This window comes from Halictus rubicundus, chromosome 2, assembly GCF_050948215.1.
Source record: "Halictus rubicundus isolate RS-2024b chromosome 2, iyHalRubi1_principal, whole genome shotgun sequence".
Lineage (NCBI taxonomy): Eukaryota > Metazoa > Arthropoda > Insecta > Hymenoptera > Halictidae > Halictus > Halictus rubicundus.
This window is the reverse complement of record NC_135150.1, coordinates 1,688,528-1,701,633: the sequence shown is the minus strand read 5'-3', so window position 1 is coordinate 1,701,633 and position 13,106 is coordinate 1,688,528. Positions and strand designations below refer to the sequence as shown.

General features: G+C 41.1%; 1 protein-coding gene across 12 annotated transcripts in view; it reads left to right on the top strand.

Annotated features, from left to right (window-relative positions):
• LOC143363127 (uncharacterized) overlaps positions 1-13,106 on the top strand; it is a 180,816-nt gene that overhangs the window by 140,529 nt on the left and 27,181 nt on the right. For 8 of the 12 annotated variants that reach the window (XM_076803747.1, XM_076803739.1, XM_076803745.1 and 5 more), the window contains one exon: positions 1,199-1,427. In XM_076803747.1, coding sequence (XP_076659862.1) covers positions 1,199-1,427 — 229 coding nt within the window. Of the gene's footprint in view, positions 1-1,198; positions 1,428-5,935; positions 11,346-13,106 lie in introns of those variants that run through there. The other 4 variants (XM_076803758.1, XM_076803752.1, XM_076803744.1 and 1 more) reach the window with 4 other exon arrangements.

Sequence of the window (13,106 nt, the reverse complement as noted above, 5' to 3'; positions counted from 1 at the left end):
TCTACAGGTCTTTCCAAATCTCTAGCTTCCAACAGAACATATTTCTTGAACGTTATAAAGTACTCTAACGTACTAAAACTATCAAATCCATCCAATTGGCACGAAGAAATTTCGACGGCTTACCGAAAGTATTGTAATAATTATACAAAACACTCTGCCCCGAGGGTTTGCTGGCAACGAGAATGGAAAAATGGGAATGCTCAAGCGATCGTGACACGGGTAGTCTCAGTTGGTAAATTCGGTTGGTAAACGAAATCCATGGAGCCGAATGAAATCCGAAATGAACGGTTCGAAGCATACAGAAGGGCGTTTCGTGTAACAGTCAATTTGTCGCGGGATTCAAAGGCCACGAGACGCCAGGACGAGGATTTCTGCCAGAATTTCTAATTATAGAAACCTCGTCGCATTTGCGCGCTGTCTGCACAAATTAAAAATAAATTGGACAAAGAGGAAAGCGAAGAGAACGTGGGCGGAGCGAGGGTCAGCAAATGGCCGTTCCTACGGTTCGAGGCCAAGTTTTGCTTTCCGAAATGCTAACACGCCCGGAGAAAAGCAAAAAAAAAAAAGAAACAAAAAACAGTGTATACTTCGCACTCGCAATCAACCAATACATCGACGAATTAAAAGTAATCCTGATTTCTTCAGTCAAATTCTGTAGCTGAACTACGTTAAGAAATAGATTTCTTCAGAAATCCAGTTGCAAACGATAATTATTTGGTTCGTTTATTATATCGGCGAATTAGGAAAGTTTATGTAATTTTGTATCATTTCCTCAAATTCTTTATGCTATAGAAAAATTACGTGTTTCATAAAATGCAACATCCATCTTTAAAAAATCTTTATTTAGAACAAAACTTAAGTATTGTCTTGTGAATGAGACGAATGTTCATAACGAATAAAAAGGAAAGAACAAATAACATTCATCAAAAAACTTGGATTCATTCAAAATTAAGATATTGTTTTTACAAAATGTGGAGATCATCTCCATTATCTCGCCGATACATTGTTTCGTTTACTAGTCCTCTGCATTGAACGCCTAGCTGCAAGAAATCAAGGAATCACGTCTATGCACGATATAAGTGACACTTCGAATCGCCAAGTTGTGACATATATCGAGGCATTACTGTACAATGTATATTCGGTCCAGTGTACCTAATACGTGAACGAAGTAATTGAGAGAGCGATTTTGTCTCCGCAGCAGCAACAGCAGCAACAGCAGCAACAGCAGCAACAACAGCCACAGCAGCCACAGCAGCAGACAACGAATCAGCAGCTAGAAGTAAGAAACTCGATAAAGGAGGTAACCTCGGCCATTGTGCACTACGTGCAAAGCGGTCAGGAGGTTGCTGGAGGTGGCAGGCTCTCGCCTCGACCTCGACCCGAAGACTGGGACGACAGGGGCGGAGCAAGGTCAACCAGCCCCAGAGGTGAGCACTAAACAACCCATGCCAAAAACCATCTCACCACCACCACCACAACCATCACCACTTTTACTCTCTACGAGAAAGGTAATTTTGAGTTTTCCACCTTGATGTGTTCTCTCCGTGTCTCTGCATCCAACTTCTGCGGCCTAGATGCCTTTCTTCTTCTACTTGTTCTTCGTGTTCTTCTTGTTCCTCATCTTGTACATTTTTGTCCGGTCTAACCGAACATCGCGCGTACACACACACACACACACACATGCGCGCGCGCGGTGTATTGTATGTTATCTTTGAATCTGGTTTGGTCTGTTGTTCTCTACTCGTCTCTCTCTCTCTGTCTACCAGCCTAAAAGCACTACCAGTTCGCTGCCTCTCTTGCTCGTCATGTCCTGTTTACTAACGAAAATTGCTTTCGAAGCCATTCAACAAAACAAGCCTTCGACGGCAGGAGAAGCAGCATCCTCGCGCCAGTGTCTAGTCGACTATTCTATTCATAGAGCGTGTACTGCGCTTGAACGTGCTCGCAATATCGCTACCGATCTTTTCATGGCGTCGCTGTTCATTGGTTAACATGCAAACCGCTGCTCATCCTTGCCGGAATGTCGTTTTCCTAGGCGGAATCGTTTCAACTCGCACGGTCCCGATTCTGTTCGTTCGGGACGTGTGCTCGTACCCCAGAAACACTCTGCGGACAGAGTCCACTTTCCGAGTAGTCGTTCTACAACTCAAACGCGGCCCAGAACCGTCTTCGTGATGCAGTAATGCTTCGAATCTGATTGATCATCGTTTCATCGCCGGTTCTAAATTGTTGAGGGCTACCATCTTGAAGACTTTGAATTATTTGAAAATTTATTTACCATTATGGTTTGAGAAAAGAGATTATATTGGAACAAATCCGTTAAAATTAACTGCGGCAAGATTTATTTTAAATTGGGACAGGTTCATTAAAATTGACTTCGGTAAGATTTATAAGAAAACACATTCTTGAAGTACCGAAATGAATGCAGTACAGTAAAGTACAACTTTAAAGTAGCTCAATACAGCGATGATGATTTCTGGGTTCATCAAATGTCTCAACCTGGAAGCCAGCATTCAATCTTTTCTGAAACAGACTGTAAGACCGCCAATTTACATAAAAATTCGTAATCTAATTCAGCAAATGAAATTCTTCCTCTAAAAGTCTTCATCAAGTTCGGTTCTCACATTCTTCCCATTCTTTTCTCGCTTAGCGAACCTTGCATCCTCTTTTTGAACGATTATTTCATACCCTACTTACCATTCTCGCACAAAATGGCTCTGAAACTTTTCAAAAGCCAACCGATCTTCGAAGCATTACTGTACAGGATGTATAAAAAGTAATAGTTATTCGTTGTAGGGGTGAATCTACACTTGTGGATCGGTGGACATTTGTAAAAGAAACTTGCCGTCAAATTGTTTATAACAAAGAAAATTGCCTAAGAAAGAAAGCCTACTACTACAGTCCACCTGGCCGTGTCGATGAGACGGAACAGAATTGTGTGCGTATAACTCCACACAATCAAATTTTGCAAAAATTTTAACAGCTTATATCTCAATAACTATTTGTTGGCGACACATGGTTCCTTTCAAGCTTTTTCTCTTCTCGATGAGAAGAAGGTGTTGATGTAAAATAACTTTAAAAACAATTTTCTTTGTTATAAACAATTTTGCGGCAAGTTTCTTTTACAAATGTCGACCGATCCAGAGGTACAGATTCACCCCTAGGACAGATGACAATTCCTTTTTATACACCCTGTACACTCTTCGCAAGGTACGATCAGCTGATTCCTCATCTTCTGACCTCGCACACTGACCAAACCCATTAGGAAGAGAGAGAATGTAAGAGAGAGGGAGAGAGAAAAAGGAGGTTCTATGTTAGAAACGTCAGCGGAAAGGACATCGTGGCAGGAGTTCCAACGTGAAAAATCATCGGCACGCGCGGCGAGACGCGCGCGAGAATTCCGGAATGCGTTGAAACGGTCATAACCTTGATCGAGTGAAAACGAGACAAAGCAGCGAAGGAAAGACACGGAAGGGAAGATGGTCTTTGGTGGTCTTCCTGTCGATCGCGCGACCTCTGTCGTGCCTCGTCGAAGTCCAGCGTCGGCCTTTAATCACGAGAGTCTCGCCGAAAGTATGCAGAGGCGACCGGTGTTGCTATTTCGACGGCCTCTCGCAGACCTGTGGCCCGACAGGCCACCGAAATAGATCACCCTGAAGTTTAAGTCCACCCCGCTCTGTCGCCGCAAACGCTTTTCGGTGCGGCCGAACTTATCCGGCACTCGTATGACCTTAAGACGAAATTAAAACAAACACCAGAGAGCGGCAACGTTCGAGATAACACGTGGTCGTCTCCGATGCAGTCTCGCACCTTTCGTACGTTTACAACGTGGACAGAGTCCGCCACGGTGGTGTGCGTACTACAGTAGTGCCTCGATATATGCCAAGAACTCGGGACCGATATGCCAGGCACGCGACAAAAACATGGCACAGATGATTTATTTGAGGTTTTCGTAATCTACACGCCACGGAAGTAATGCTAGTGTCGAACGAAGAACGTAGACAAACCGTGACAAAACTTTACCGTTTTTGATCATTTTTTTTTTCATGAAACTTTTACCATCGTATTTATGACATTTTTCTGATTAAAATGACACGAAACGCGACACAGTTCGGATCATTTTTACTCGTTTTATCCATGATATAGTAGAACCTCGATTATCCGAACTAATCAGTTGTTCTATTAAATCGTCGATTGAACAGACAAATATGCTCACAATTATGCGTGGTCTCATTTTAATCAGAAAGATTTCAAGAATATATTGGTGTGTTTGTCGTTGGTAAAGTTATTAAAAATAAAAAAGTTCGTCATTGGATTCGCATCTCTCTCTTCACATATATCGAGATACTACTGTACAGCCTGCTTTTCGAAAGATTAAACCCAAGGCGCGCTGACAGTTGTAATACACGGATCACTGTCACAGGTCTGGGAATTTATGCGACAGCTAGCTAGCTCTGAACTCCAGGTGTGTCTTCTTTCGAAAACTGACTACAGCAACCGAAACGCGGGCTCGTTCGATTCTGCGTCATTGTGTTGCTCGGATCTGTGTGCGAACGCTTCGTTCCGCTGCTGTGACGATCGTACTTACTAACTTCTGTGACGTGCAACTTGTGTCAATAACTCCTACTCTGCGTTGGGTCGTTGAGAATATGTACCGCGGTGTGGAAAGAGTAATGGTCGTGGGATTTTGGTGGTTACTTATTCATTCCCGTTTTGTTCGATGAGAATGTTCTGTCCTGTTCGCGTCTTCTTCTTTCGTTAACCTTTTCCTAGAAAAATAAATATCTTCCGACTTATGGGGTACTTTCGACGATCTCAAATGGAAAACCAAGGATATTTTGTAATGTTTTAATAAATTAACTTTGTTTATATTTTTCTAAATAATTTCTGTAGTGTCCCTTGCATTTTGTGATCCTTTATCATTTCTACGATCAGTCTTTTCACTTTCTTTTTCATGGTCCAGGGGAGAATCGAAAAATTATTAATGTTTTATTAATACTTATTTATCTATATTGTCACTTTCGATAAAAATATTAAAGAAACCATTTTGTGCGAATACATTGTTTACTTTATATGTGTCCCTAATGCCTAGCCCTACTGCCGCGGGGTATACCCTGTGAGGGGCCATGAACCGAGGCCTGTAGAACTTCGTTGTCCTTTTCTACGCACGGCGTGGATCAAAGAATAGTATCTCCTGGCCGATATATGTCCCTGGCTAGATCCGTGTTTTCGACATATATCAAGTAAACACTGTACTTCTATTTCCGCTTACACAAATTACTCGTACTCAATCGAATTCTTTAAATTCACTTATAATTGTAACAACGAGCTGAAATACATTTTTCAAGCTACCGTTGTATAAATCATATCAATTTATATACATCGCAGAGCCAATATAATTGTTTACCAATTATCCAGCAAACTCCCAACCATTTTGTGACTCGATACTTCAAGAGCAACCAACGTAACGAACCCAATAACATTTTCCACGACCATAACTTCCGCACGCCGTGCGCTTGTCTGCGTTGTAATTAATATTTCCGTATTAGACGCTTCACTAATACGAATGAACTAAAGAGTGTCGTTTGAAGAAGCTTTCCGTCTTGGAGTAGACAGCCGAGAAAGATCACGTGACGTGATAAACTAGAGACAACAGTAACAGTACGATCGGGAATGAGACAATCCCGAGGTCTACCTCACTACAAACAGCAACAAACATACTCACCGACCGAGAAAGTTTGCGAAAGTTTGTAGCAATAGTCACCGTTCCTTCCCGTTCTAAGAAACCAAAACAAAAAAAAAAAGCAAAAAAAAAAAAAACAAAAAGAAAGAAAGAAAAATCTCGAAAAAAAGAGCCTGATTTTGAAGGAGTCAGCCGGTGTCTGATCTATTGATCGCGATCTGTCTAATCTATTGAACCTGTTCTGCTGCAAAGGGAGCGTGAAGCTGTGTTGGATGGAGAGCTCGTTCGTTGGCACGAGACCCGTGGACTCGCCGGAGACGCCGATGAGTTTGGCCACGGAGACCGATTGCTGTCCCGGATGCAACGCCACGGCCACTGAATCCTGCAGTTGCGTCGACTCCGCGACTTCCGGTCTGTTCTTGGACCTGACACCAACCCGCGACGACGGCCAGCAACAACAGCAACACCAGCTGGGCGGTAGCGGCGGCGGCGGCGGCAGCCTTTGCCCGTCACCGTCCTCGTCGCTCAATTACCATCACCACCATACCCATCACCATCACCGTCAGCATCATCACCAGCAGCAACCGCAGCAACAGCAACGACATCACCGTGGTGAGTTGCTGCTCGCCTAGCGGAAAGCCAAAAACGAAAGAAACCGAACGAGAGAACACGTACAGTCGCCGCGAACCACCGGAATACCATGTTGCCGTTCTATCATCGCGATAACAACGCGCCAGACGAACCCTCGACGGTCCGTTGCTCTGCCGCTTCGATAGACATAAGCTGACGAAGACGATTCACTAGTCCCCGGAGGAATGCTACCCCTGGAAAACGCTTGCCCGTTCACGTTTTCCACCCTCGAGTCGAAAGAGACACGAGTGATTCATGGTATCGTAGCATCGATCAGGTTCAGAGTATTGTAGCGTTGACGAGGTTCAAAGTAGCGTTCACGTTTTCCACGCTAGACTGGAAAGGGACAGTGTTCTGAGTATCGTACGATCGGAGTCTTGAATACAGCCATTGTCTGACAAGCTACATTTATTAGGCAAAATTCCAGACAAATTCTTACGAACACATAAAAATTCATGAAAAATTGTTATTCTCCAGTTTCCACATTCTTTTAAAAGACCTTTCAGGACCGTACCACCAGTTCCCTTAGCATCAGTTGGAGGATTTTCTATGCCCAATATATTAACAACTTTTACACCAATTAATACCTGAAGCAACAGTAAATGTAGGCACAAGAGAAGGTACGAATTGATTAGAATTTAGTCTGGGTCAAAGTGGACCCACCTCTCGTCATCCAAGTGTCAAACTAAAATTAGCATTCAATTGAGGGATTTTCTATGGCGAATACATAAACAACTTTTACACCAAGTAACAGTTTATTCAATCAACTAATGGATGACTAATGAACATCTATTAAATTGTATCCAATCGGACGCCTTTCGCCAGAGGTAGCATTCGCAGTGGGGTTTAGGCGTAGTCGCTAGGGACATAGCTTATTCGTGTCTTTTTACTGTATGGTGTCTCTACGAAAACGTTCTCGGACCTGTAGAAGGCTAGCGATCCTCGTTATCAGCGATTCGAAACGCTTCTAGTGCTTGTCAAGGAACAACGAAAACTCTGGGTGCCAGGGAACACCAATTTCCGAACATAGTTTCGCATTTTCTGATGTCTTTTCGCCTTCAAAGTCGAGCGAACGGGGGGATAGGGTATATCGTCGTCGTCACGCGACGAATTCGTTGTTCCGACGAATTGTCAGCGTTTCCGCGTGTTCCTCTCTGGGCCTGTTCAGAACTTTTCTCGGCAGTTGGCAGGGATCGGTGAACGATCTTCTTGGAACCGCTTTGTCTGACGTAGTTTCGAGACCTGTCTGCGAGCGAAGCTTCGACGATCGCGCTATCGTCAACGTCCTCGGGAGCGTTTGGGACGCTCTCCAATCGAAGCCTCGTTTCGTCATTGTGATCTCACGGTGTCCACGTGATCACTACAATGCGTACTATTTTTCTCGTCGGCGCGGCAGCGTGTTTCGATGTCGGAAGGGGAAATTATTTTTGTATCTTGTCGCAACTTGCGTGAAACGAATTTGTCGACGATCGAGGACGATCGCGCGCTCCTCGCTGCAAACGACACCGAGACTTCCGGTTTCTCTTTTGTATATAATTTGCCGACGATCTCTCCATCGATCACGCGAAATCGCTGCCCGATCGAGGAATAGATCGAACGAGTCGCACAGTCACGCTCTTTTGTATATTCTACGTAGCTTTCGAACTGCTTCTTCGTTTTGTATCACAATCTGTGCTCCACTTTTTGCACGTCGTATGTGTCGTTCTTTTTGTTTTTTGTTGTTTCACATTGCATATTAAGTGATTGGAAATTTATTGAAAATTCTGTTCCGCTCGAATCTTCGCGCGTGTCCTCTGGTCCAAGGCACGATGGAGTGTTCAGAATCGTAGGATTAAGTCGACGACGTTGAATGGTACATACGTGATTCGTTACGCAACGGTGTTATTGTTGTGGGGACAGAGTAGATATTTTTGGAGAAGTTTTTTATTCCGTTGGTACATGTAGGTAGCTTTTAGTCTGTTAACTATGCTAACGGCGGTTATCTTGTATTTAGAATGATACTCGAGGCTATGAAAAATCGTTTTGTTGCTCGTACATCGTATTCTGACGAGGAAGAGGTTCGTAGCGTCGGATCAAGTGTTCTTGGAATTAGAAAATTAGCAAAAGTGACGAAGAAAGGACAGTTTGTAATTAGTTGATCGTTGTATCGCTTTGTTAACTGTGTTCGATAACGCGTAAATTTCTATTAGTATGCAAAGAATGTGTAGATTCGGTAAACTTAAATATTTTCGGGAAATACGCACGATATTTTGGATTATCAATGAATTATTGAGTCTTTCGTATGGTTCGAGGATTATTTCCGAATTGTTTACGGCTATAAATCTCTATTTGTATAAAGAATGTTACGTGAACCACACGAACTATAAATGTATAATCAAGCTTACAACGAATTAAAATTTTATTTTTGTATTCTATTTAACGAAAAGCTTGTATGCTAAAAGTTATGCAACTGGAAAGTTCGTTCGCTGGACATACGTATGAAAATAGTTATAAAAAAGTTATGATTCTAAATTTTGGAGGAGTAACTCACTTTTGTACTCGGAAATTACTTTTCAACGTTAAAATGTTTAGTTTTAAGTGATTAGGAGAAAGTGTGTACATTTATAGAGGGTATTTCAATTATACTCTATTGATGAGGAATAAGATGATTTTGACACGTAATTTATTTGTTAAATACTTGTAATAATTACTTAATTATGCGTATTCTAGACAATCATCGAACGCAATGTCTAAAAATTGTACTAATCTGTAAAAAACAAAAATGTACGCACGAGTGCGCAAATAAATGACAGAAACACTATTTTACTCATGGAACATGTTACTATGGATCATGCACACCTTTGGAACACCTTCTATAACTGTATCCAAAAGAAATATTAAAAGATGTGAAGAGATATTAAAAATTACTTTGAAAATTGTCGATAGAAACGTATGGAGATATCAATCGTTTTATCTTCATTAGCAATACAATTAGTAGATTCTCATAATTTAAATCGATGTCTAGATCGGTAATTCAACGGAAAGAACATAATGGCAAACGGTGCAAGACACTTATTGCAGATTGATGAATGAATCGTAGATCTTGCAGACGATTCTAGATCATCTGCGAGCAAAAGGAAGAAGAATCTCGTTCCGCTTGAGCCGCATACGATTCGCTTAATTGTATAGCCTAGGATTTTGTATCGCTTATGGTAGGCCCACTCGATGGGAATCGTTCACTCCCAGTGCTTTCATTGTCAATATCTAGGTGCAAAAGCTCGTGGGCTAGCTGAAGGGGGCAGAGACTTCCATTCAGTCGCCTCAATTTAGCGATCGCAGGAGCCGAGATTAGAGCAATAAACGCCCATGTCGATTACCGTTATCAACACCGCTTTCTCGTTTATCGTTTTCGTCAGCTTGCCGCTCGTGAACGTTGAACCGTAAAATCGGAACTGCTCGAGGATCTGGATCAATCTCCCGTACACTTCAAACGAAATTCAAGCACACACACGACGATTCTAATCCCGAGAATCCACTCTCTTTCTACACGTGCTCTTTCTTTGGAAATTTTCTGTCGAACGTCGACGAGTCTAGAGAAACCGTGAACACTTCTCAAGAGTCTGCGAAGCAACGTTGACGTTCGATTTCACAGTATTCCCTCTGTATAAGCACACCTTCGGAAATCCTCCGGAATTGTTTCTGGTTTTACTGGATAGGAACGCTGAAAGAACGAGAATGACCTGTACGGTCAAGGGTGGCGTTATAGGGGAGGAAGTGCGCTTATAACGAGGGAGTGCTGTGACTCTCGGATAACAGAGATGATTTTTGTGAAAAGGATCTTTCTTGATTCTCGCCGACGTTCCCAGCGTATATTTCGTCATTCCAGAGGCGGTCTCTCGACTCGAGGCACCACCCCCCGCCTCGACTCGAGGCTCGTCGACAGACCCGCTGGTAGACTTTTTATAAGCCTCGTTCGTTTTTACAAAACCAGGAGAAAACCGTGTTTTTTTATTTTGGTCACAAGAATATTTTGTAGTAAAAATTTGTTACTTTGTTACGACCGCGCACCCCTCCCCCCCCCCTCGTCGTTGGAAGAACCAACCCCGCGTAGACCCACTCCCTCTGCCACGTTTGCTCCACGAGTAATTGCATCCCCCCACCTCCTCCTCCTCCTCCTCCTCCTCCCCACCTTATAACCCCGCTATTTTGTTCTCCAGAACCGTACAATCTTTACTCACCTTGTAATACGCATTCGTTGCGCTAAAAAAACACTCTCCCGTCTCTCTCAGACGCGTTAGTCTCTCTCCTTTACTTTTACCAGTAGTCTACTTTTTTGCGTTCATGTATGTTTACTGTAAAGTTGTCCACACGTTTATATTTTATCTCTAGCTATCTCGGTTCTTATACATATATATAACAATCTGTCCGGATGTATATATATATGTATACCTACGAAGGAAACACGTATGGATTCGTATACACCGTTCATTATTACTTGCAAACGCGTTGATATTATTATTGATTACTATTATTATTATTATTATTATTATTATTATTATTATTATTATTATTGATTATTATTATTATGCCATTATTATTGTTACTCATTTAATTACGAGTGCAGTGTTCGCAGAACCGTCGGTAATCATGTATTATTTAACGATGAATATGTACTTTATTTGTTTCTCTGTGTTTTCTTTCGTTCCCTCTTGCTTGCCGCGAGTTTGGAGGAAAGAAAATTCAGCTCCACGCTAGAAATACCGATTATATCGCGAGCGATTTCTATCTCTGTCTGTCTCTCTCTCTCTCTCTCTCTCTCTCTCTCTCTCTCTCTCTCTCTCTCTCTCTCTCTCTCTCTCTCTCTCTCTCTCTCTGTCTATCTTTCTCTCTTTTTCCCTATATCTATCTATCTCTCTTATACCGAACAGTTCTGCGTGCCGGTGCTTCTGCCTTTCTTAAGTAATTCCGTACTTATTGTTCGGACACACCAACGATTTATCATTTCTTTGTAGAGCGTAATTACCCTTTGACAACAATAAATTATTGTCATTTACACCCTTTGTGTTGTTTGCGTTGATGCTCCTATACTCCTACGTTCAGTATTCTTCTGCAGTCTCTCTCTCTCTCTCTCTCTCTCTCTCTCTCTCTCTCTCTCTCTCTCTCTTTCTCTCTCGTCTATTTTTCTCTCTTCTTTTTCTTACCCCCGCCCCCTCTCCGCATGAATCGGAGATTCGTAGATAGAATAGATTTTATTCAATCGATTTCAAGGAACCGTTATTATTGATTTCCATTTAACAATGATATGTATATGCAGCAAAGAATTTTCACAAAAGAGATTCGTATATGTTAATAATTAGACCGCGGATCTTTGTGTAAAATAAAAATGTTTTGCATCGTTTGTGAGAGGAAGTTAAATAAAAATTGATTTCACGCGTTAATCATTTTGATACATTGAAAACATCATAACAATATTATTAAGCTTCTCTAATCTTTTACTGTTTTATAATTTGCTTAGCCAACTTCTTCATAAATGAATACAAATATATTGTCATCAGAAAATGTTTCGAGTCGTTCGACAATGTTTGAAATAGTCCAGAAGCAAGTAGTAGGAAAAATTTAAACTTTTGTATGAACATTTTCTGACTAAAATTGTTACGCATGCGAAGAAAATTTCCTACTCTTGCTAATGGTACTTTTCTATTGGTAATTTAAATAATTTAACTTTTTGCCAAGCCTAGAAAATGATCAGACATATCGAACACGTAAGAACGTCTAAAAATGTGCAATCCAAATTACCGTAAAGAAATTCGAAAAAGCTTTTTAGTGAATTATTGTCTCATCAATAGAAATGACAACAGACTGTAATGCAAAGCGGAAAGTCAATTTTTATATTTGTCGGATTTTCTATAAAGTGTTTCTATGATAGAAAACCTGATTTCTACCAGAAAAAATAAATATCGAAATTTCGAAATATCTGCTTGAACAACAGTTGTTAAAGAAACGATGAAAGCTATCAGTGTCTACAGTTTCCAATGTGGCTTCAAATTTCTTTTACGCAAAGTCCACTTGTTAGCCGGGAAGTGATTGACGCGTTTCTTACTATATAAACTTACGCTACTGGTGTTACTTCCAGCTCCAGATCACTGCATCTCAAGGTTAAAGTGCAAAGAAATAATATTTTCTATTAAAACGTATGATTCTACTAAAGGAAGGACTCTGCTTGTGACAGATATCCAATAAATCGTTAAAAATACAGTCACTCGTGGAAATATTTGTGCAATCTACAGAGATAACAAAACAGTTTATTTTTAAAAAGCGTTCAATTCAATCGTGCAGTCGTTTCAATATGTGCTTCATAAAATGAAGCGGGTCTGTTCTAAAAATGATTTCTATTCATCTTTGAGGTCAGACAAAAATTGATAAAGCTATTATGATCAGTGTGTGACATTGCAAAAATATTTCGTTAATAATACCAAAGATAATTAAATCGAATTTTCCTTCATTTTTAGCTGAACAAATTTTTCAAATTTGAATTCGTATAAATATCAACATACTTAACGCTAAACCTATGAACATCATATTCGTTCAAATTGACTTATACAGGGTGTCGCCGAATGGGTGGTACAATTGGACACGGGTTGATTCTACACGTAAAAATAAGTCGAAAAAAGAGGAATAACATTTTTTCGTTTGACGCCACGTTTTCGAGAAAATCAAGTTTTAAAATGCAACGAATATGCGTGCTGTTAGATACGAATCGTCTGACGCGTCTGATCATGACCAACCAATTCTACTTCCTGCATATACTAAATCG